Below are 26,435 nucleotides of genomic sequence, written 5' to 3' on the forward strand. Positions count from 1 at the left end.
TCACGTATGTTTGGCAAGGAGACACTTTTCATATAAGACATCATATAGTTCTTTCACAGGATATTTCTGTTTGGTAGTTTAGTTAATTAAGATAAGTTTTCCGGTCATTGATGCAAGAATCTATTTTAGATCCACACAATCCACCTGCTAAACCATGATGTTACATTTCTGGATATTAAAATTTTTTTAAAGATAATTTTATATATTTGTATGTTTTTGATTTAAAGGAGCAGCATTTGGATGAACGAGATATGCGGAGATTTCAGTTAAAAATCGCTGAACTGAATGCTGTAATAAGGAAGCTGGAAGACAGAAATACTCTTTTAGCAGATGAAAGAAATGAGCTGGTAAATTAATTAGCAGTAAAACAGATGGTGACTGGAAGGACATCTTTATGGTAAAAGATTTAATGTTGGAAAGTCAGTGTTATAAATAATTTACAAATTAGTCCTGGTGAGCCACAATCAATTATTCCTAAAGATAAAGAATTCTACTATAGAAATTCACTTTGTGATCATAAAAAGCATGGATGGAATCTCTATTGTTCAAGAGAAATATGACTGTATAAACTGGTTTTGGGGTCATTGAAAGAGATATCAAATTGACTAGTAGCTTGCCTGCAGCACAATGTAATGATGTTGTATAAAACATGCATAATCTCTGCTTCATTTACTGTATCAATCTTTGAAATAGTGAAATTTGACATTAGTTTTGTGACATGCTTATGCTAACTAGGAGTTAAAAAGCTTTCTTGTGCTGGATATGAAAAAACTGCCACCTCCTATCTCAAGGGGGAATCTCTTAAGTAGGCGAAATTATCCTAGGAGAGTGATAGTAACTTACGAAAAGAAGGATATGACAAGAATTTTAAGAATGAATTTTATTAGCCTGCATAGCTACTTAATTGCTTCTACTGAGGTCAGTGGTAAAATTCCCATTGACTGCAATGGGAGGTGAGTTCTAACAATGAGAATTTTTTAAATATCTCCTCTTTTAATGCCCTACTTCTAAAAGGCTTATTCATTCTAACTAGATGGAATTTTTCCATCATGCAACCTATATATTTGATTCTTAAGTAGTGCTATTAGATATGGTGAAGGCAGAAGGGGAAGGCACAGATGCAATATTTCAGTCGTATAGACTGATTGAAGCATTCACATCTTCCTACTTGCTTTGTCAGACCTAGCCTTTCATTTTGAGATTGGAAGGCTTTGCTTTATGGTACAAGGACTTAATTTAGTTGTGACATCTTGAGCTGATCATCAGAAGAGATAGTTTTTGAAATTTTCTTGTTAAAAATTTGTCTGAATCTGGATTAGTGAAGTTAATTGAGCAGTACTAAAATAAAATTAGGTAATCTGAGAAAAAAATCATGTCTTTTTCTTTAATCTTTTCCTCTTTAATTTCCTGTATTCTTAACTGGCCTTTTATATGACAAAATTGATTCTTCATTAATTATTTAAGTTTATTGGGGTAAGAGGAATGTGCTTTTTAGCCTGGATACAGTTAGCTATTTTTACTAGTTCACATAGATGCTGAGTGTCTTTTTTACTTTTACTGGTACTGTTGCTTTTTTCTGCTCTGTACTCTCAAGAACATCTTCCTTTCTTTAAGGATTCCTTTATATAAAGACAAGATAATTCAAGATAATCCTTTCTGTGGTTATGACACAAGTCATTCAATATATCCCTGAAGAATGCTAAAGTATTGCAACATCAATCCTTCTGTGTCCCTCTAGATGGAGGGCAGTCAAATGCTCTTCTGGATGCTTGACTTGAAGGCATCAGAAATATATTTTGGAAAAGATATGAAGGAGGTTTTGTCATTTTGGGAGACAGGTAGATAAACCCAATAATATCAGTATGCTTCTGTGATTAAGCGCTATGAAAAATGATTTTCTTCTGAGAATGAAGCAGAGAACCTACTACACAGTGAAAATAGCTCAGGAGAAAGATTATCTTTTCTCATTTCCAGTTAAAGCTCAGTAAACTGGAAAATCTTTTGATTGGAAAAAATAGCATTCTTTTTTTTTTTTTTCATTCAAAACAGCTCAAGGATTAATGAGATAAAGAGTGAAATATTGAATACCCACAAATGGGAGAAAGGGCAGCGATTTGCTTCACATAATTGTCTAACATCATAAAACCACAGGAACAAAACTGAGCAGCTTGAAAATGTCAGCAGAATGCTGAGATTGAATCTGTGCCCTCTGGCTAACTCTCTCATTGCTCTAATTACACATTAGGTTTAGGGTTTTTTTGAAGTAATGGAAGAACAGTGAGAAAGGTGACTGTCTTGTTCCCAAGAAGCATAACTACAAGATTAGTTTATCAAGGAAACGCTTTCATAGATCATTATAAGTGTTTTTTAAGAGCAAAATCCAGTGACCAGATTGAGTATTTTTGAAGACTGTATAAAAATACTGTGTCTGCTGGTTTGAACTCCTGTAGTTCTTAGTTCAGCAGTAGTCTATATCAGATGCCATTTAATGGAAGAAGTAAACTTTCTGAATGAAGGAAAAAGGCAAGAGAAAACCCACATACTTCTTCTTTCAGGCCACTATGACCCAAAGTACAGCTAAGTGTGTTTCTTGCCTTTGCAGCTGAAACGTTCTCGGGAGACAGAAAGTCAGCTGAAGCCTTTGGTAGAAAAAAATAAGAGGATGAGCAAAAAAAATGATGATATGTTGCAATGTATCCAGAGAATGGAAGAAAAAATAAAAAATCTGTCGAGGGAAAATGTAGAATTGGTAAGTAACTGTCTCTGAGGTCTCTTTATAAGAACACATTGCCCACCGTAGCATTGAGTTGTGAGCGCTTTCAAGGCTCTTACTATATACAGACATTTCAGTATAGACAATACAGACTTTTCAGGGTGTGAACAGTGGGATGGTATCACTGTCAGATTCAGACGAATACGGCTGTGTCATATTCTAAATTCAGAGTGGCCTATCTTCTTTGTGCTTTGTGTTGTATCAGTGCACACTGATTAAGGAAAAGGATCACAGATAGATAAAAATGTGTTTGGAGGTTATAAAAATGTAGGACTAAAAACCAGCCTTAGTAAATGCTGCTTTTCTGAATATAAGTCAAAACTGAATTTGAATACATGTGCCAAAGGCCCTACTACATTAGATCACTTGTCCACCAATTTAGTATTGTCCCAGACTATGTTCTCAAATTCTGTTTTAAAATATCTTCTGAGATACTGGAATGAATGCATACAGATTGTATAATGTTAGATTGTTGGAAAAGAGGCCTCATGTTGTGGTGGCGCTGGTGAATCTGAAGAATTCTTGATTAGCATGTTGCATTGATGTGCTAGTGTTATGGCAAGACACTTTAAAGCATTATTTGTGTTTAAGAATGGATTTTATTTTAATTTTTGTAGAAGGAGAAGTTATCTGCACAGCCAACATTGAAGAGGCACACGTCTTTGAATGATCTTAGCAGCACGCGGGAAGAACAAGAAATTGAATTCCTCAGACTGCAAGTCAAAGAACAGCAGCATGTTATTGATGATCTCACAGTGGTAATATTTCTCATGCCTGGTAACAAGTGCATGCACACACATCTATAGGCAAATTAAAGATTTGAGAGCAATATTTAACTCAAGTTGTAGTAGCGATATAGAAATAATTCTTCAGCATTGAAGGGTTCTTATTATTTCACTGGTAGTGAATGAGTTTCTTTGACATCTGTATGAATATCTGCATTATAAAATATTTCCCTATCGCACGCTGCTTGTGAAAAGAGGTGCATCAATCCATCTACATCTCTTACAAAATTGACTGTCCACAACTGAAGAACTTGGAGGAAAGGACACATTCCCAGTCTTAATGACTGAAAGATGTTGGATGCAGACTGTGATGTAGACCCATCCACTCCCCTGCTTAGAAGTTCTCCTCAAAGAAAAAAACATGCATGTTGGAATTCATTTCACCTAATTGTAAGCATCTCTGAGCTGGCCACGCTAGCTGTCTTTATAGCAAATAGAGGGAAATATGCACTCCTGTGGTATGGTTCATCTAATCAACGGTAGTAGTCCGGTTTAGGATTAGAAGAATTGCACAGCTGCTTCCCTCTGACTGTGAAGACTACTCATATGATCATCAATCAGATGATCGGGAATCACTGTAGTTGCCTAAGAGGTGCCTAGTGGCATTTTGGACACCGTAGGGTACATCCTTCTGGTGCTAGCAGAAATGACATTGCATCTGTGGGACAGCCATGCCCTTCTGGACCAGCATCTGAAATTAAGGCAGACTATTCTAGAGCATTTCAAGTGGCACTACATGCAAATTTTTAGACTGAATGCTACGTAACGATGAAACTATTTTAAGATCATTCTGTCAAAAGCCAACCAAACAAAAGATTAAGCTATTGGTTAGAATGCTAAAGATAAAAACAGAAGATACAAAAAGATACAACAACAAAATATATTATCACTCTGTCTGGAACATTGTCTCTGTTCTTTGCAGTTACTTTGAGATTTTGACCCAGGATTTCTCTCTGTAATCAGTGCCAAAGATAGATGTCTGTGTGCACTTTCCAGTGTTAGGGTATTACAAGCAGTAGGATGTTACTCAGGCACTATGATATAAGGTCTGATTCACAGAGCAATGCTTTACCTTCCAAATACTACTGCACAAACAGGAACTATGACATAACATTAAATTCCCAATATATGGCAGATAAAACCTCACTTTTATTTCAGTGGTATGAAAGGATTCTTTTGAGGGCTTTTCTCAGCCAGTAATCTGAGGAAATATGTTCTGTCCTAACTTAGGTCAACTCATATATACTCATGTTTAATATGAAAGTAAAAGAAACAAGCATTTTAAAATGTCGTTTCATTTTTTGCTTTGTTTCTTATTTAAAGATACTTTTTCATTGGCAGAAAGAACTTAAAATGTTAAATGCTTGGCCTTTGGTGTGAATGCAGTGGGACTCTTTGCACTTCCATGGTGCTTCTTAACTCCCTCTTCTGGCTTAAATCACATCTCTAGAAAATAAAAATATATCATAAATAAATAATGACCCGCATGTCATGTACCTTATTAATATAGAAGTCATCAGCTTACTTACAGCTGAGACCAATATAATGCACAGAAATAAGAATCACAATGTTAGGCAATAGGGTTGTCTGAATTTTAGGTTTTTTGTTTGTACTTTTTAGTTTGTAAGATATCTTTGGTGGTGTTGAGGCCATATCAACTTGAGTTCTCCCACAGCAGCACTTTCCTGGTCAGTTCTTGAAAGGAAAAACTGTCCAGATAAACTCAGGTGCTTGCAAAAGGTGCTAGTGATTCAGCAAATTGTTTTTTACTTGGCATTAATATTGTTCCAGTAGCTTAATGTTTTATTGAGGCAGATAATAAATTAAAAAGTCTTCTTACAAGCAAGGTTAAAAAAAGAAAGAAATGGGAGATTTTGAAAGTGTAGTTTGTTCTGCATTGGAGGAAGAGGAAAGGAAAGAGCAAGGGAAAAGACTAGCCAGTTTCCCCAATTATTTGGACACTTGCTTAGGATGCAGGAGACCTAGGTTAAAGGAGGACTGTGCCTTAACTAGGTCCCTGAGGAGGGATTTTGCTACACTGTCTAAAATTCCACTGTTTTGTTTCACCTTTAGCTTATTGTATTCTATTTTTGTGCCACATGAAATACCTACTCCATTTCAGCTTGGTAGTCAGTACCTTATTTGAAAACCACATGTATTAAAGGTTGCTATATAAATTATTGTGCTCTTCTGAATTATTTTGTATTTTCAAAAAACTTCTTTTCTGGAACAATGGGCGGAGAGAGATGAATTACTTTTGTGATTTCCCTGGGGAGCTTCTGATTTACCGAGTTTCTGAACGTAATGTATAACAAATAGCTCTGAACTGAAAAGTCCAGCAGTGTAAAGAATAACACCATGCAGTGAGCAATAACTGCCAGAGAAGCAGTTGCAACTGGAAAATTTCTATCATTCTTTTTAAAATAGAGGTGTTGCAAACAAAGATGCAGAGCTAAGGAAAGAATCAGGAACAAGACAGGGAGGCAGATGACTTGTCTTTTCTTGCTTTTCCTTTCCTTTTCATTTCTTACCATCTGTAATCTTCTTGTCTTCTCCATTGGAATTCAAGGCAATATTTTTGGGCTGCTTGTTCATAAACCCTGCATTTTCCAGTTATAACACTCTAGTATTATGATATAATTAATTGTGATCTTTTTCTAAGGCCACATTAGAAAAGACACAGACTAAATTGGATGTGTGTGATCTGAAACAGTCTATATTGCACTTGACCTACTAACTTAAACATAGGCCTGAGTTCCCTAGATGTGAAAGTGGCTTCAGATTTGAGACTTTTGCCCCACAAGGAAGGATAAGTCGCATGTAACACCATATGTGCATATGCATGATCAAAGTATACCTGATATATTGTCTTACAATCAGTGAAGCTGGATGTGGTTTTGGCTGCCTGCCTGCTGCTTCAGACTGGATGGCCACTGGCGTGAGAACATTAACTCTATTTCCATAGTGAGCTTCTCAGTAAAAGAATTGAAAGAACTGGCAGAAATCTGTGCCCGATATTTAACAAAGCCTTTTCTTGCCAACTTCCAACAAATTTGTAAAGTATGTGTCTGAATGTTTGTTTGCTAAAGGGATATACTGCAGTATGCCGTGTTTTTAGGCCAACATGGTGCTATTTCAAAGGATAAAGACATTCTATTTGTATTAGTTTTACGTCAGGCTTTAAGAAAACTTTAATTATATTTCTTTGTGTTACGCATATCTAAATATATGTTTTAAAAGAAACTCAAACCAAAATGTTCTCTTTCCTTCTAGGAAAGGGAACGGTTGATACGGTCTAAAAAGCAGAAGAGGAAAAGTCTCAAACCTCCGAAGGTGAGGAAGTCTTTGGTTTCCATGCATTTTGATTGTTGTGAAAAGGGCGTTTTCAAATATTGCCTGAAATTAGAAGCCTACATAAATTACTGGTGAAATTTCTTATCAGTCTTCTGTTGTCTCTACTGAGTGTTTGTTAACATTTAGGACCTGCAAGTTTTGTACCACACACAAAAGGTTTTTTTACTATTATTATTATTTTTAAATCTAATTACATTTTTAACCATTGTGACTTAAATGTTCAAGTGACTTGAGGCCTAAATGATATGACTTGAAACAGCTAACATTTCAAAGGACCAAAAGCTCAGCCCTTTAAAAAATCAAACAAAACAAAACAAAACCAGTCCTTTAAAGTAATTGCACAAAGTTACTGCTTAATCACAATTGAAAACCTGAACTCACGCTAGGGTTATTGAAACATTCATTGTATATGATATATAAGTAGCAAAGAGGACTCTAACCACTTTGGTCTAGTAACTGTTCTAATCTTAGAGTGCAAAGTATGAGAGAAAATTTAAAAGTTAGAAAAGGAACAGTTTTTTTTCATAGTGGAGAGAATATTATCAAGTATATGGTAGCTTAAGGTACATTCTATCCTAAATGGAAATGACACTTGCTGTGAATGTGTTCTGCCTCCTATACTCCTGATGACCTCCAGGTGGTGCTTTTTTATGAGTTGTGTTTCATAATATCTATATTCTGAAAGACTTACACTTTTTGGTTCTCTCATTCAGTGGTGATATCTTCAACTGGTGCTTCTGATGTGTCTTTGTAGTATGAGGAGATAAAAATTTTGAAGTAACAATAAATCTTGCATATACTTTCCTTCTGCATAATGGAAGACTGTTAGAGGTCAAATCTAGTTACAGTAAATACGAACCATTCTCTGGTATAGTATACATGGAAATTTCTGTATTGTGGGCAGAGCTAAAAATAGGACTAATAAAGTATATGTGTGTATGTATATGTATTTGATCCTATGCCATAATTTTTATAGTAGTCATCTCTAATTACTAGCCCTCATCCTATTTTAAATTAATTGTGTAAGATCTTTTGTTGAATTAGAAAGTGCTTGATGAAGAACAGCCAGTGAATCTTATTTTTCATAGGAGATGATAACTAGTGATGCTAATTTCCATAGGTTGAAAATTTCTGTAATTATTAATTTATGCCTTAAATTTTCTGTGTTAATAGACTTTGAGCTGGCCCAGGCTCTGTGCCCTTTCCCTTTGCTTACATTCTCTTGAGGGAGGTGCTACTTTTCTGATATTTTCTTCCTCCTTCCTCCATTCCTCGTTGACCAAAAGAATTGAACAGCATAAGGGCTTTAGCAAATACCTGTGATTCCACTGAAAACTCTGTGGTAGTCCATTTTCCGTGTGATAAGATTGCTACAGCTGGGGGACTTCTGCAGAGATTATTGCAAGAATTGTGCTTGTGAACAGTTTAGTTACTAGGGGTTTCCTTCTTATGGTATGATAGATGTGTCAGAAAGAAGCAAAGTAGTGAGTAACAGACATAATTCCCCCTAGTTATTCCATCCCATGACCCTGAGCTTATCAGTGACAATTGGCCTTAGGAAATTTTATTTGATTCTATCTCCTCAAAGGAAAAGCAGGACTATAAAATAAAAGTGATGGAAAAGAGAGGGCGACTTGAGAGGAGACTGAATTGGATTTTGTTTGCCTAAAAGTAATATATTACAGTTCTAGGAAAACTCATTGCATTGTGTGCATTGACTCTTGGATGCATGACTAGTCTCATGGTATATATATCTATACCAGCTTTTAGTCACGTCCAAGTATCCACATGCCTGGAGCTGATTATGTTCATGCTACTTACTGAGCAAGAGCTTGAGTTTTTGCTGGCCCTGCCATAGAACTTGGCTCTGCCTACTTGCAGTTTGAGAGCATCCTGTAATTTTCCTGGTCAAAGAGACAGCAGGGAAATGTGAATTAATATTGTTGACAGACAGAGAACAGAGAATCAACATAACATTAGTTAAATGAGAAGCTGCAGTAACTTGGACTGGTTACTGATGGAGATGGGTTGTGGGAATACAAAATTTGTCTTCTGACTTTTAAGTACGAATCATCTTGTGCTTGGTACAAACAGAGCAGCGGTAGAGACTTCTGAAGAAAATGTGGAGGGAGGAATAGCTAGACGGAAGGGATGAATTTGGGAAGAGAGAAGAAAAGTTTCTTATTGCCAGGACTAGTTGAAAATTAGATATATTTTATATATGTGTATGTGCATACACACACACACACACACACACACACACACACTCCTAAATACTTTTATTCTTTAAGGAAGGAGAAATATATTTTTTCCCTTGTTTTCACCTTTTTTCTCTTTGGTTTGTAATTCATGTTTTTAATTTTTTGGAACTTTTCAAAATACCTCTCCACCCCCTATGCACTTTGGTAAAATGTTTTGTCTTGTGAGGGAGAGAAGAACATTTTAATGTATTTATAAATAAAGTGAGGAAGCATCACAGATGAGAAATTTTAAGTCAAACTGGTCCAATGCCTGCCCTGCCAAATGTCAGCAGTAATATATTTGAAAATGTCCTAGTAACTATCACTGTATAAAACTGTAGGAATTCTCATGCATGTGCAGTGTTGACCTGGAATTTGAACACTGTCAATGTCGGCTGTTGGAAAGAAAAAAGAAAAAAAAAAGGTTGACATGTAGGTTAGTTTCCTTCCAAGTGGTCCTGTATTATCCTTTAGGCCCTAATGTGAAGACAGGACTTCAGGCCTTCTTTACAGATGAAGTGGAAGGAAAATCAAAAAGAGCAAGACTAAAGAAATAAGGAAGCCATGGTAGTGAAATGGAGCACTTAGGACAGGACACTTTCCTCTTGTCTCTACTGCAGGTCCAGCATAGGGAGATGTTTTGAATATTGGAACAGATACTTAATGAAAAGCAATAGGACTGATTGCTTCTTTGAATGTATTGTGCTCGGTCTCAAATTATGCTTTCAAAAGAAAATGAATTTCTTGAGCATACTTTGTATTTTTATTGATAGTAGAGGATCATATTCTGTTTCAGATAAACTAGTTAAATGCCGAATCTAGAAACACTGAGTTGAAATCATCAAAGGAAGCCATGTAAACTTTCAATTTTTTTAATTTAATCAATATATTCAGAAATAAGTGCTCACCCAGATGTGGTGTTGGGATTGTACCATTTTCATCCTCTCTGTTTTCTACATACATTTCCTCTCTGAGGAATTCAAATGAAAATGATAGGATTCATCTGATCAAATATTGATTTCTACATGGCTCAGGTGAGATACAGATGTCTCACTCTGGAGAGAAATTAGCAGCTTGAAGATGAGATTCCTCTCCTCTGCAAGTAGATGTCTAAATAGGCCACGTGAGTTTTGTTCTAAAATTTCTCTCCATGGGCTATAAAGGCAGGCTAAAATGAGTTGCATTATACATGGAATAAACAGTGAAAGTGTATTTCTGTTTATGGTCTGTGCAAGATTTTTATCTCATATAGATGATAACCTGTATATAATAGTAGAAGAAATTATGGGTATATTTATCTTAACCAACCTCTCAGAAGGAGAAGTTACTGATGCAAATCTTTTGCTTTGCTTTTCCAAGAATTGTTAAATGTAAAATTATCATTAACATAGTGAATTGTCCAAGTTAGACTGCTGCAGTTGTATCTATTTCCAACTGTGTCCCACTCTTCTTAACAAAATGAAGTAGGAAATAATTGATGAGAATTAGGTTTCATGAATGTGGTCAGATAAGCCCAGACTTGAAGGCATAAAAAGGTTCCTTTATTGTGGTAATAAACAGTCTTACACCTGTGCAGCCTGTGCCTATTGCACTCATGTGCTGTTGTAGCTTTTCCTGAACAGGTCCTTTTACTTTCCTGCTTCCTTAATTTTCAGTGTGCTGTGAGTGGGCATTCTCCATGTTTTTCTGTCAATATTAATATTTTCCTGACAGTGGTTCCTGTTAGCTAGAATAGAATTGATAGCATGCTTTTTATGGTCTTTAAGACAGCTTACAGCATGAACAATCTGTTAAGCTAGTTGGTTAGCCTTTTTACTCCTGCTATGTCTAAATAACATTAGTTCAGCTGAAAGGCTTTTGAAACTACTGAGGATTTAATTATTTTTTGCAGTTAGGTATCTGTGTTATCTCCGTAGCAATGTAAGAGCGCTAGGTTACAGTTGCTAGTGTAGTGTTTAACAGAGCACTCTCAAATACCAAGGGACATATGGATCCTTAGCAGAGCGCTGGCAACCAGCTCAGCTCCCTCTGAGGTAAGGAGCGCCATAGCTGTGATTGCAAGGTGTTTAGAGGAGTAATATATTGACTGTGTACGTTCAAGTGTTGTAGGACTTTTTTTTTCTTGGAGTTGAAGCTGCCTCAGCCAGTAGAGATTTTTTCTATGTTAATGTGGCATTGGACTTGTTGGAAGAAAGATATGCCAGAGGTGAATCTTGTTTTGCTCATCACAGCATGCTTTCTCAGTTTTCTGTGAATTTTGATAGTGAAATAATCAAGAAACTCTGGAAAATTTTTTTTTTACACCCATAGAATGGAATTACAGTGATGCCGTGATTGATGGAGACATGAGTTTAAAAATAAGCATAATTGCCCATTTTGTTTGGAAATTGCAGGACTCTGAAGATCTGTTTCTTTATGTAAAATGAATGAATAAGTGAACTGTATTTGTGATAGTGGAAAGTCTGCACACCGGTGTGATGGAGTTCATATTTCTTGTTTTATATTTTTCTTTTTTTATCTGTCTCTGTGCTTTGGTGTGCCTGTATTTTTCTGGCTGCCAAGAAATGACATATAAGCATGAAGGTAAGAAGTTGCAGATTAGTTCATCTGATTGCATTACAGGGAAATTCCTGTTGGTTCAGTTTCATTGTGTTTGATTAATTACTTGAAAATAAGATAAATCCGATTCAAACCATTAAAAATATGAGCGTTTGTTGAAATCTACCTATATTTATCTGTGTATCACTATTTATTTATAACATTCTAAACCTATATTTATTGAGCAATAGACTTCAGTAGATGTCTTAATACTTTGGTTGTAAAGACCTAATGCATAATTTTACTTTAAAATTATGTCAAAGCATTGATATAAATCTGCATGAAAACTACTTGCCATGAAGTATATGGCAATAGTCAGTGCAAGTTAGAATTTAAATCAGTAGTTTTCAGCAACTGATGTTACTATTTTCTTAGTCATCATTTAGAAGTAACGATTAAATATACAAATAAAGATAACAGAATATTTAACTTGTTAATTTAGAATGTTCCCACGTTTTAAGAAAAGCTTGAGTGAAAATCATGTATACTTACAAAAATCCAGTCAACAGTAGGTATTGTACATGTTTATACGTCCTTTTCAAAAGCCAACTTGGTTCAACTTTTGAGCTACATATGGAATCTTCCTAGAAGTCGCTATATTTATTTATGTCTTATTATTTATTATAGCATTTATCAACAAACTTTGTATGACTCAGATGTCTCCATTTTTTTCCTCTACAGCTGTTCCCTTATCAGTCAATTTGTTGGGTTTTTGCTATGAATCACTTCTTGAAGCTAATTGCTTCGAATACTAGATGATCAACAATAAAAACAGCTATTTTGTAATTATCCCATGAAGGAATTCATACATGTGTGCTTAATATACAATGGCTAAATACCATACCCCTATTGCTGTGGAAAGTATCTGCTCCACAAAACAACAAATATGCAGCTTCTCTGTAGAGAGAGAGGTCATAAATAAACAAATAAATGATTCACTTTTAACCCCAAATATTATAGCCAGCCTGTATAGTATTTAACATTTTTTTTGCTTCTGACATGCCTTGAAGGTTTGGAATTTTTCACTGTTATGGCAAATACTAACATTTTTATATAATTCCCTCCCATCTAATAATTACATGTGTTATTTATTAATATAGGTACATTAATTTTCCTCAGTCTTTGTTGCTGGTGAAATGTTTAAATGTAGCTAATATCTTTTGTCAAAATGGCAGCATTGCGATAAATATCTTTCAAAATCTATATACGTTTATGTAAAATCAAAAACACTGTTTTAATATTGTTTTTCACTCCTTGAAACAGTGTGTGGGTGTATCTGCATGCATATTAAAAGGAAGATATACTTAAGCTGAGTTATCTACGAAAGTGGCTGTAGCTTGTGAAATAGCAAAAAAAAAAAAAAACCCCACAAAACCCATAAGTATGATGAGTTTTATCCTCAGTTTAAACTGATCTGCTGTTGATCTTCATGGGTATTATAACCTCTATGTCCTATATATGATAATACACTAGCGTTATGCCCTCTGTCTTTTACAAGTCCCTTCTACCAGCCCTTCCAAAGTGAAGACTTGACTCCTATTCACTTTATTAGTACCCAAGCCTATATTTTATTGCAGGCTGTGGTTGAGCTTTGCTCAAGTGTGGTTGTCATCCTTGTGAGGCCAAATAGCCTTGAAATGGGAGGAATAAGCAGGATCAACAATTCCATAACCCTCTAAGCTGCTGGTCCTCACCTATGGTCCTCCAAAGCTCAGGATAAATGTTTTGAGCCCCATCCACAGGCAAGCTAGTATGGGCAGAAGAACAGGATACAACAGTACTGGTACAGAAGTCTGTATGCAGCTTGGTTTTGGGCTTACTCTTAGCATCTTTGACTAAAAGGTGTCTGCACTGTGGAATGAGGATGCAGCTTTCATGAAAGTCTCTTGGTTTTTGTTTTGCTGCCCTCATCTTCTTTACCTCCATAGAATTCACCTTCATTTTTATGAAGCTGTATCTAATCTGTTTGGAATCAGAAAAAATACTTCCTGATGAGATGACCTGGCAAAAGGGATTGCAGATTTGTTTGTCTTGTAGCCTTTCTTACAGCTTGAGAATAGCACAGTTTGGTTAGCCCTAGTTTCAACTCCCAATATATTCTTGGCATATTGCTATTAAATGATTGTAGGTTGCAACCAGTATTCTGTGTCCATTGGTGAAGCAGGACAGAATGGTGTAGCATGTGAATGCTGGAGAAAAGAAGCACATGATCCCAGGGAAGTGCATTTGTCTGGTGCCATGGACACAGTTCTGCCTAGTCAAAGCATCATAGTGCTTCCCAGACAACAGAGATAACAGTAATGTGTCTTTACAGGTTTTTAGTACTATACTCCTCCTTTTCTTTACTTTTGAATAGACTAAATAGTAACTTTAGCGATCTAGTAGCCTGGAAAAGGTAGGCTGGTTTCTAAAATTGTTCCAAAGCTTTTTACCTTCATTCTAGCACCGTATTTAACTGTATGGATATGTAGAATTGTAGTCTATTTGGAAAAGATATGACTTTTTTTTTTCTCTTGCTAATATATGAGCATATAACATTCTTTCAAAAGGAGTTTCTTGTAGAAGCAGTTAATTCAAAAATGCAGTTGAATGAATTTCTTAAATTATTATTTTAAGAGCTCATCTTAAGTACACCAATTAGATAGTACAGGATAGTGCCTTGAAGCTGTCTTCTGTAGCTTGAGTGGGATTAGCTGTGCTGTGATGAAACAAATGTGGATTTGTTTAGTTAGTCACAGTAATGAGACTGAGACTTGGTGGACCATGGTAGCATGGGCTGCTGCCTGTAAATGCAGCACAACATATCCCAACTAGCTTGAGTTTACAGTGCCACTTCATACAAGGTAGAGACTTTTGGTTCTCAATGAGAGTATTGTTGAGCCAAAGGTATATTTCAAATGTTAGGGGGCTTAGTGAGAAAGTGAAGATAGTGCTTCTTCGATCTACTGGAAGAATGTTTAAAGTTAAAGATAAGTCTAGAAGTCTGCAGTGAACAAGAAATATTTGGAATCCATCATGAGACTGGGCATTATGGGTAAAATAAAGCCTTTCAGTACCTTGAATCGTACCATTCAGCCAGTTTGGCTTTGATGAGACGTAAGACGTCTGATGTTCTGAACTAATTACAGCTGATCAAAATTTCATCCTTTTGGGCTAACTTAATGAGCAGAGCTATTATTTGCTCACATACAACCTCTGCTTTATACTTGTTAAAAAAAAAAATCAACAGTGAATCAAGATCTGTGATCCAACATCATCAGTGCCTTTTAGTATATATAGAGAGATGGATTTTCTTTCATCTTCCCTACCTCTCTCCACTAGCCTCCCTGACTGGATATTTGATAACCTTATTCCTTTCTTCCAGCAATACCAATCTTTTTCTTCATTTTCCTGTTCCTCTGTCTTTGGATGGGTTATCAGAGGTGCAGGTTATATTTCATTATAGAAAGGTAACTGTGGAAACACTTGTTTCATGTGAAAAGTTATGGGAATGTTTTGTATTAATTGAAAACAGTTAACTTTAATTCTATTTTGGAAGGAAAAGTACTTGGAAAACTGTTTTCCCCATTAAATGTCTAAGCAATATTTTTATTTTTTGAACGGCAGAGTTTTCTGTAGACAGTTGCTGCTTTCTCAGTATGTATCATCAAACTGATGGAAGGGGAAATCTTGAAGGGTGATAGATTATTGTAGTTGTGACTTACTAATAAAAATAGTATTTTTCACAGTGAATAGTGTACTATTCACATACCGTCTACTCATTTTCACTATTTTTCTGCAAGCTTGAATTCAATGGATTGTGTTATGTGCAATTTTAAAATCTGCATTGAAAAGCTTATTATATGTTTTTGCTTTGTCATACTGATAGTGGAGCAAACTTTGAAAAAAGTTGAAAATGGCAGTGTTGGAGAAATAAATGGAAAGCAGCAATGCATACTTTTAAGTAGAATTTTGCACAATAGATATTACAAATTAATTTGACTTTTTTTTTTTAACTAGTATGAATGACAAACTTTGTTCCACATAGCTCTTCAGAATATTTTTTTCTCTTTTGGTACCAAATCTTATATGTTATATCATAGTAGGTTATTTTCTGCTGAATGCATATTACATTTCTCCACTGTTTTTGAAAGAATTTTGTAAAATCTGTATGATTTCGGTAATCATGTTATATATACTTGTACTAAAACATTGTTATACTGGCAATTATGTGCCATGTGCAGTTCAATTCTTGGAGGTGCTTAAGCAAGCAAGCAATTAATTTTGAAAAGGTAACTAATTTACTGGGATTCAGGGAATAAGGGGTTACAAAGAAACCTTCTTTCCTTCCACTCTGCAGAGGGTTGTCTTCCCAGCCTCCCTCATTCTGGGATTTTGAACACATCCCACAGTTCTTACATGAATGAGTACAATGAGAAAATTGGAGTCAGAAAAATTTCTCAGATAGACCCCATATCCTTGTGGCTATGAACGCAGATATTTTAGAAATAAAACTAAAATAACAGTCAGAGAGGTCCTGGCTGCTGTTAACCAGGTTGTTGAGGTTTTCTGTTTTGTTAGTAACTAAGAAAAACTAACTTTTCAGAGGCATGTTGTGGAGACATTTTTTGGATTTGATGAAGAATCCGTTGATTCAGAAACATCATCTGTAACTTCATATAATACAGATAAAACAGACAGGACACCAGCAACACCAGAAGAAGATTTGGATGATGTAAGTAGTAGCTCTTATCTTCTACAAAAACAAACATGGAGTATAAATGTAAATGTTTTTCAGCTATTCTGCCACAGGAATTCAGAAAGATTTGACAGAGAGTTGTTTGGTTTTGTCTCAAGCACAGTAACATATACACAGTCATTGCAATAGAATTAATGAATAAGCCGACATTCTGCCTGATAGATTTGGCAGGATATTGGTCCGAGAAATAAAATTGTTTTTCTCCAACCTTTTCTTAGTAGTCAGAAGAAGAAAATAAATAGGCAGGTTGTTTTGCCAAGAGTAGATAGTTACTACACAATAGTTTGTCTTAGAACCTTATAATTTATTTGACTGTTTTGCTACAGCCAGGATTTTCTTGCTGTACTTAACGATATTGAGAAAGGCTTTTGCAAATCATTAAGGCTTAAATGATCATAGGTAGTAAATACCCACTGACATGTTTTGTCTGGGCTGTGCATTACACAGCTGGCCTACTTGCAGTGCTGAGGATAAACATGAATTAGATGATCTTTTCAACTTTCTTTCTTGTTCACTGACTTTTGCCTCTTACTCTTCAGTCAGAACTTTTCATCCACACTCTTGGCCAAAAATAGCCTTTTAAAATGTTTCTAATTATCTTGTTTATAAAGGCTTCTTCTTTTGCTAGGTTTAATATCTAGTAATATTATAATCTTTTTCCTTGGAGTTTGAGTTCCTGGAGCAAAAATTAATTAAAGGAAGGAAATTTCTTGCCCTCAGGAGTGTAAGAAAGACCTTGAAAGTGTGGATGGCAGTTGTTCAAAAATCAGAAGCAAATTAAGATGTCAAAATGACTTCAGATTAAAAAAAAAAAAAGAAAAAAAAAGAAAGCCGTCTTATGGCTTTTGAAATATAACCTCTGTCTTTGTGTGCTTGGTGCTGGTAAGATTATTTTATCCTGGCACAGTAAACGCAAAGAGTAAAGGAGTAAAGTACTGCATGGCAAGTAGGCCCCCTTCTGAATTGTAGCACTGGAGTTGCTGAGGAAAGTGGTGCACAAAGCTGTTCTCTCTCATCTTTCCCCAGTCAGTTTCTTGCCCTTTCTATCTATTGCTACCTTATATATTAATTTATACTGTCTTGAAATTATAAGATAGATACAGTTACTAATCTCTATTTCTGTCTCACCTTGAAATCATCTTTCCTTCCACTTCTACTTGTGTGTCATTTTTTAAGCCTTTATTGAACTTTGAAACTCAGTAGTTTTTTTGCATGTTGTATGTGTGTATTATATCTGTACATATGCACACATTATGTATATATTTTTCTTTGCACACACAAAAACACTTTTCTTTTCCTCTTCATTAAGAGCACACCTAAAGAAGAAGCTGAACTAAGGTTTTGCCAGCTAACAAGAGAGTATCAAGCTTTGCAAAGAGCATATGCGTTGCTTCAAGAACAAGTTGGTGGAACCCTGGATGCAGAGAGAGAAGCAAGGGTAATTTTTGACTGAAAATGATTTTTAGTTTTGAAATAGTTGAAAAAGCTGAAAAAATTCTGAATGGAAGGAGATGTCTTTGCAGATCAGTAAAATGCAAAACACTAATCACATTACAATGTTTCTGAGGATTAGAGAATGTTATCAGTAAGGCAACTACTTATGTTCAGCTGGTGTGATCAGAACAAAGATGGTATACTTTATTCTAACATGCACAATATGTTACAGATTTCAGAAGTAAGAAACTCTTATAGAGAAAGATATCCCAGCAAACTTGCACTTTGGATAGTAACATGATGGATTTAAAGTGAATCAGGGAATAGGTTGTAATAAGTACTTTTATTATATGAGTATATTAAAAGTCTGATTCATATCTGATGTGGGAAGAATTTCTCTTCAAACTTTTTGTAGAGAGTGTGAAATCACAGAGTAGTTGGAGTTGGAAGAGACCTCTGGAGCTCATCTGGTCCAAGCCCCCTGCTCAAGCAGAGTCACCTACAGGAGGTTGCCCAGGACCATGTCCAATTGGGTTTTGAATATCTCCAAGGATGGAAACTCCACAACCTCTCTGGGCAACCTGTCCCAAAGTTCAACCGCCCTCACAGTAAAGAAGTGTTTTCTTATGTTCAAGTGGAATTTCCTGTGTTTCAAATCATAATTTGTTTTTAAAATCTCAGATCAAAAAGTATTCTTCCAGCAAAAAGTACTTAATCAACTGTTGTTCGTATTAGATCAGCATGTGCGACTGTTTGACACTCTCTGAAAGGAATGTATTTTTATCTGCACAGCAAGGTCTGTACTACAGGTATTTGAGATATGAGAGAGACTCATATTCTGTTTTCATTTACTTACCTCTCTACCTGTCTGCCACTATTGTTCTACTAATCACTTGCTGTTTAGTGCAGGGTTGAGGTTAGCAGAAGTCATGCCATCTTCCACTCTGTTTTTCCAAGCTAGTGAGGAGAAGAATCACTTCATAATGAACTGGTGAACTCTGACTAATATTTTCAGTCCCCAGATCTATCCGCTGAACAGCAGATGAACAACAGTGGATAAAAGGACTGAGTTTACTAGATCCAAAAGCTCTTCTGCTCTGTCACAACTTCTTGCAGGTAGGGGCATGTCTAGAAGTGTAGCATACAGGCCACCCTCTATTTGAATGGCTACTGTGATCACAGATCAAAACACATGTAACATCCGAATGGGCAAGTAATAGCCATAGGATTGGGAGCTTCATCACCTTTGCCTCATGTCCTTCATTCTGCATCAAGTACATCTTGAACCTATATACCTCTTCTGAAATGGCTTCAGATGCTGGATCACATCAGGACTTGACGACACCATATACCACATGTAACACAAGATTACTTGAATCTTGTTGTCCATGAGCTTTTAATATTTATGAATGATATTATTAAAATAATGTTTTTCATTTCACTCTCAAATTTGCTGGAACTGCATGTACATCCGAATTATCCAAATTATTTGTTTCTTGAGAGATTTCTGTTTCTTTTGAGGAATTTGGACCCTGCTTTTTTTTTTTTTTCCAGATTGACGTTGTGTTGAATATGTATTTCATTTCCTTTCTTTCTAGAATTGAGCTACCATTGTTCTAGCTGAGAGGTATTGATTAATTTTTTCCAGACTTTTATCCCTCTAACAAAAAATGTCCTGAGAGTTGTCCAATTACATCAATCTAGAGAGCAAGTGTTCACATTGGGTTTAATATGTCATGGAGTAGTATCACTAGGCAAATATTATGCCAGATGTACAATATAGATTTTATTTCTTACAATTTTTATATAAATGGGGCTAAAATTTTAAAGAATTAGAAATGCTTGATGCAGTGGTGACTTTAATGCTATTTAGCTGATGGGAATCTGAACAGAAAATTTTATAATAGACAATGACTAGAGAGGAAGGTATAATAAGCGGGAAGACAAGGGAAAAGGTGGTCTTGCTGCTGAATAGGGCACGGGACCTGGTGACAAAGGCCACATAAAAGGCTGAGAAACTCAATGCCTTCTTCACCTTGGTCTTTACTGGGAAGACTGGCCTCCAGGAATCCTGGGTCCCTGAGACCAGTGGGAAAGTTGAGAACAAAGGAAGACTTACCCTTGGTGGAGGAGGATCAGGTTAGGGAACACCTGAACAAACTGGACATACACAAGTCCATGGGACCTGATGGAGTGCACCCATGAGTGCTGCAGGACCTGCATGATGTCACTGTGAGGCCACTTTTGATTATTTTTGAAAGGTCACAGTGATTGGGGAAGGTTCCTGAGGTCTGGAAAGAAGCAAATGTCACTCCTCTCTTCAAAAACAGCAAGAAGAAAGATCTGGGAAACTACAGGCTGGTCAGCTTCACCTTGATCCCTGGAAAGGCAATGGAGCAAATCTTCCTGGAAACCTTTTCCAGACATGCAAAGCACAATAAGGTGATTGGGAGTAGTCAGCATGGATTTACGAAGGGATTTACCTGATGGGGAAATTAAAGAAGATGGAGCTAGACTCTTTTCAGTGGTATCCAGTAACAGGACAAGAAGCAATAGGCACTAACTGAAATACAGGAAATTCCATTTAAACATAAGAAAAAGCTTTTTTTAGTGTGAAGGTGATCAAACACTGGAATAGGTTGCCCAGAGAGGTTGTGGAGTCTCCATTCTTGAGGACATTCAAAACCCAACTGGACAAAGTCCTGGTCAGCATGTTCTAGGTGACCCTGCTTTGTGGAGTGGAGTTGGGCTAGATGATCTCCAGAGGTCCCTTCCAACCTCAACCTTTCTGTGATACTGAAACATTTTTAAAAGTTAGTAAAGCCAACCAGCTTTTCCTGTGCCCCCCACACTAAAAGAATGCCCTGAACCCCAAAACAGTAGAAACTTGTTACATTTTGTGGCTTGTTACATATTACCACCTTGTTTCATGTTACCATCATTCTATTGTGCCACCACAGCATATTGCTAATAATAAAGGAAAAACAAGATTTTAATGAGATTTAAAAAGTACTAGTGGGGATGGACCCTATTTATCGCCAAGGTAAGAGATGCCACGGGCTTAGAGTGATTAACAAAGTATTTAAAAAATTGTGTATTGCTGGATTGCTGATGGTTATTGAGCACACATTGCTCACTTCACTATTATTTCCTCCACATTTCCTCTGGCAAACTTTTAAAATCAATTTATGGAAAGGGCATGTTTTTGTGGGCAGAATTTCTGTGTCTTTATAAGCAAAGCCTTTCAGAGGAAAGTTACACAAGAATGCAGAGTACTTGACAGTATCTGGAGTAATTTAGAGCTAAGAATGTTAGTCTATTATACCTAGACCCAGGATTTAGGAAATTCAGAGTTTACTTTAAAATGTTTCATGTTTTGTTTCTTCAAGGTTGTTCGAAATGGTTCTCAACTGAACTTTTTTTTCTGTGAAATGCACTTCCTATATAGCCAAATTATTGCCCTACAGTATTGCTAGAGTTCTCAGTGTCTTACAAAAGTCTAATCATATTAAAGATCCTCTTTCTAAGTAGGAAAACTGAGTCAGGAAAAGGAATAGGGACTTTGGAGATCATTTCTCAGTCTCATTGCAGACCTAGAGAGAGAAGTGGGTGCTCTAATGGCACAGGTTACTGCTTTCACCTGTTAGCCTGTTTTCCTTCATGATACTTGAACTTTTTTGTTTCACTCTGTGATATATGATAACAGATAGGAAGACTGAAGAACATTTATGGCAGTAACCCACTATTAAGTGTCTTTTGGTTGAAATAAGAGGAATTACTTTTTCCCTTGCCATTGTTGTGGCAATTTCTACTATTCCTTAGGGCTGTTATAATGTTAACAGTATCATATAATCACGACTGTTTTTCATTTAGTCTCAAGGATGAGAGTAAATTTTTTCTTAAAAAAAAAAAAAAAAGTGTGGGGAGCATAATTACATTTACTATTAAAGTAAGATTTCACAGGCACTCATGTATTTGACAGTTATATGAAATTCTCTTATATTTCCTTTGTGTTCTTGGGAAGGGAGGCACTGGTATGAATATTTTTGGTAATAACATTTTTCTTTTTAATCTTGCAGGCAATTGCAGAATTTTCCTTTAGTAGACTTTGGAATAGTTACTTTTTCTTTTTAACAGCATTTCTGGTCTTTTTTGTTACATTCATACAAATCTGTCATTTGACAGAGGCTGAAGGTTTTCAGTAGGTAGATTTCTGTGTTGTTAGTTTTGTAGGGCCAAATAGTCTGTTGGAATGAACAGCTACTACTACTTTTGGATGAGGTTTAGGGTAAAGCACAAAAGCCAAAGTTCCAGAAGGAACTGCCTGTAGGAATTTCTGAACGGCCTGGGTGAAAGAGTGCCTGAAGTGGGGTGAAAAAATACTTGCAGTAGCTCAAGCAGCCTCAGCATTTGAGGATCACCAGAGACATCCTTTGTTTTGGTACTCCTTTTGTTTAGTACCTTGTGTGATCCAGTCCCTTTTGGGGTACCTCTGGACTCGGTAGGCAATATCTACTTGATAGTTTAGGAATCATGTAAAATGAGGGAAACTGAGTGGCACATGCTGTTTATGGGATAAATGAATTATTTTGGGTCAATATCTATTGTTTGCACATAGGCCTATTTAAAAATCACAGTTTAAATGGTAACAGTTTATTCAATGCTTGTTGCAATTCTGTCTTGCCTTTTTGTCCCCAATTGCCTTGAGTTACTAAAGTTTACAAATACCTTCTTTTTTAACTTTTTTTTTTCTGGGAGAGCTTTGTCACTGAATATGTGATGATGATAACATGTTTTTAGTCTAGGAAGGAAAATGCTGCTAAACTGATGAATTTAAATATTCTGAGGCTTAAATACAATAGCAGTTATTTTAATAAAAAGCATCAAAATGTGACTGGATGGCCCATGAGTGGGCAGAAAGTATTCTTATTTTAATTTTGTGTGTGTTATATCTGCCTCTCTATCTAGATGTGCATGCATATATACACACTTTTTAATTTTTTTTTTCCAGACTCGTGAACAACTGCAAGCTGATCTTCTCAGGTGCCAGGCAAAAATTGAGGACCTGGAGAAAGCTCTAATAGAGAAAGGGCAGGTAACAGGCTCTCTTAATGTCCTCTACCACATGATTTTCTCCCTTGCATGCAGTGGTGCCCTTGCCATCTTCATTGCTTGCTGGTGTGTTAGTGTGACTGATGCAGCTTAGTTACTACTCCAGCAGTGGAGTGCTCAGATAAAGGAATGTATTAGGTAGCCTAGAAGAATGCCATTAAAGATTAATTTTCTAACACATAATACACCAGAGCGTAATATGCTAATCACACGTATGTGCATTCTAAATACTGCTCCCATTGTCATTCAGTCCAGGCATTTCTCTTATTTCCTGTTTTGTTTGTCTTTGCTATAAATTTCAACAAGATGAATAGTCTACATTTCCACTGGAGAATATTTTTGGTACTAAGCCTAGAAAAATTGGAGGAGAAAAAAAAACCAAAAGCCTTCCATACACACTTTCAGCTGGAGCAATGAACTACTGAATGTGCCTGGTTATTGGAAATCACTTGCAGTGTTACTCTCCGGGGCTCAAATTCTCTGAGGACCCAACTGCTTTCAAATTCCCATACTGTCAAATAAAGTAACATCAGGCCTTATGCTTCAGTATGTCTGGTAAATGCTTAACAAAAATGTGGCCACTGATGCATATTTAATAATGTCTGGGATCTTCAGCAAGACTGCTTAGAGTTATGAGAGTGCATTTAAAAGATGATCCATTGCATAATTGCAAGGACATGCTGAGAAAATTGGGGAGTTGTTATTTTATATGTTCTTTATTGTTTGAAATAACAATTCAAACATTGCAGCTAGTATATGGTAATAAAATAAGGTATATCTGTCCATGAATACAAATTTGAAAGACTAATGATCCTGTAAGATCAAATAAAAGCAACTTAGGAATAATACTAGGTTAATGATATTACCATTTTTATGGTTTACTCTTTGTATGATAAACCTTCTGTAAGATTCTGTATGGGTACAAAGTTTTTTGGACCACATGCAAATTAAGGATAAAAAAATTTTTTCTAGCTTCCACACAAACCTCAATTTGCTTAGTAAATTATATGTAAATAAAATATTACTAAAGGTAGATATCATGTTATCTGAAAATGATGGATCACTGAGGTTTTGGAAGAATAAATAGAATTGAAGGCTACTTGAGTTCTACTGGTAACATTTTAGTGTGTAACTAGTAACATTACAAGTGTTGTAGGCAATTGTCTAGTTGAAAACATTAACAAAATAATTGACTAAAAGGGTGTAAAATGTAAATAATATGTAGGTAAATAAGATAAGTGAACATAGATACACATGTAAGAAATGATGTCTGTGACTTTTGTTTCCAGAAAGGAATGTCAAAGGTATCCTTGGAAATTAGAATTTAATTAGTTATTACTGTATGAGATTCTTAATCACATTTACAACCTTGTATCTCTCAGTAATCCTGAGAAGGCAAACAGAGATGTGACAGGGAACAGTATAATTGTCTCTAATGAGCTAGTTTGTACACTGAGCCTTAGTTTTTCATAGAAATAGTAAAGGTGTCTCCTGGGAGCTCTAGCGCCTGCTCAGTTCTCCTAACCTGTTAGTACTTACATTCAACAAAATAAATGCTTGTGATGATAAACTGACTTCTTTGTGCACTATGTGATTTTTATTTTTTATTGTTATTTATTCTCTGCCATTTCAGTGGTGGTGGTGGTGATGATTTAATAATACTTGTGAAATGGCCATTCAGGGAGCCAGTCCCTAAAATAATTTAGGAAACAATGAACCACATGATTCTAGTGCATTATCCCAGGAATTTTTATTCACATTTTACAGCTAGGCAACAGAAGCAGCAAAGATTTTCACAGTTTTCCTGAAGTCAAACTCACAGCGGAAGATTAGAATCCTGTTATCCTGTTATTAAAAAATGATTTAAAGTTTGGCTCCTAAAATTTATGTACAATTTCAAAATAAATGTCAGTTGCTCCCATTAATCTCATATCAGCTCTGTCAGAATTCCCCTAAATGTAAAATAAGACTAACAATCAGTTTCTGCAAGGTACTTTGTAGTTCCTGCATGACAAACATTATATCAAGATATTGTTATAAAATATTAATAGTAGTCAATAATAAATCTCAGAATATTGGAGTATATAATCTGCCAGATAGATTTTTGGAAAGCTCAGCACTTTCCATGACCTGGTGTGCATGTAAATCTAATTCCACTGAAATGAAGGTTTTCTCAGAAAGTCAACTTTGAACCAACTTCATTTGTCAAGAAGGACATAAAAATTGACTTTCAGTTGGGCAAATTAAGTAAACTTTTCTACAGGTCTGAACTACAGTAGTTGAACCTGCAGGTCTGCTTTAACAGTTGAACCTGCCCCTTACATGCAGGCATTGCGATAACCATCCTAAGTCTTTGATTATAACTGTTTGTCCATACCTTGAACTTTGTAAAATGCTAATTAATTTTGTTAATTTATCAAAATTTCTGTGGTTTATTTCAAAAACTCCTGACAAATGTTATGTCTTTTTAAGTACTCATTTTAGTACATTATTTTTTAGTACTTTATTTTTAATATCATAACCTTGAAGAACTTGTTCACTACATGAAAGTTAAAATGCACTTGCCCATTCTTGTATACGAATGGGAAGAGATGAAAGAGCAATAGTATATGATAACTGTAGTGGACAGTCAGTAGACTGTCCGACTTTGAACTTCTCAAAAAATGCTAACTGTAGTAAATATTATATCATAATGTTTTGGGGTTTTTTTGCTTGAGGTATCAAGGCTATTTAAGGGATTTCAATATCCAGATTTCATTAATTTCTGGTGGGATATCAGTATGCAAATCCATGGCTGACAAAGAAAGCATCAGCTTTGATACTCTACTAAACAGATTTAGATTTCAAATAATTTTTTCTAGTTTATATAGAAAATCATTTGGTTTAGAGTTATGTCTCATGTAAGGGTTTGATACTATCTTAGTAAATTTATCAGAGCAAAATACGTTTCTCTACAGACAAAACAGTGAATTTTGGTAATATAATTCTTTAAAGCTGAATGTCCAGCTACAGCTGGCAGTGAGTTTTTGTAATTTGGGCCTTTAGAGGGATATTTGAGGCTTTCGAGTCATGGAAACACCTAAAAGCAAAGATCAGCTTTGGAGGAAATGATCAAATGGAGATACAGAGTTTTCAGTTGGAAAGGAATATCTTATATCACTTTCCTTCCTCCATGGCCTTGAATTGCATATCTCAAAGTGTATCAGCCTGATTTGCCCTTTTAGCAGAGGGCAATAAACTGCATATCACTGATGCCTATTTTCACTCCCTTTAGGTAACTAAATGTTTTTCTTGCCTTTCCTCATTGGGAATTGAGTTATATAACTCAAAATGTGATGATCCTACAACAAAGTTACGAACTATTTGCAGTGGAAAAGGAATAGTTTTGAATAGTTATTAAG

The 26,435-nt window shown here is 35.7% G+C and overlaps 1 protein-coding gene across 1 annotated transcript in view; it reads left to right on the forward strand.

Moving 5' to 3' along the window:
* The window catches only part of JAKMIP1 (janus kinase and microtubule interacting protein 1), a 112,778-nt gene that overhangs the window by 45,918 nt on the left and 40,425 nt on the right, over nt 1-26,435 (forward strand). Inside the window, exons 5-11 of the mRNA XM_026054845.1 lie at nt 228-347; nt 2,603-2,749; nt 3,391-3,531; nt 6,832-6,891; nt 16,336-16,464; nt 17,798-17,926; nt 22,934-23,017. Of these exons, the coding sequence (XP_025910630.1) occupies nt 228-347; nt 2,603-2,749; nt 3,391-3,531; nt 6,832-6,891; nt 16,336-16,464; nt 17,798-17,926; nt 22,934-23,017 (810 nt within the window). The remainder of the gene's footprint in view (nt 1-227; nt 348-2,602; nt 2,750-3,390; nt 3,532-6,831; nt 6,892-16,335; nt 16,465-17,797; nt 17,927-22,933; nt 23,018-26,435) is intronic.

Source organism: Apteryx rowi, unplaced genomic scaffold, assembly GCF_003343035.1.
Source record: "Apteryx rowi isolate R43461 unplaced genomic scaffold, aptRow1 scaffold_97, whole genome shotgun sequence".
Classification (NCBI taxonomy): domain Eukaryota; kingdom Metazoa; phylum Chordata; class Aves; order Apterygiformes; family Apterygidae; genus Apteryx; species Apteryx rowi.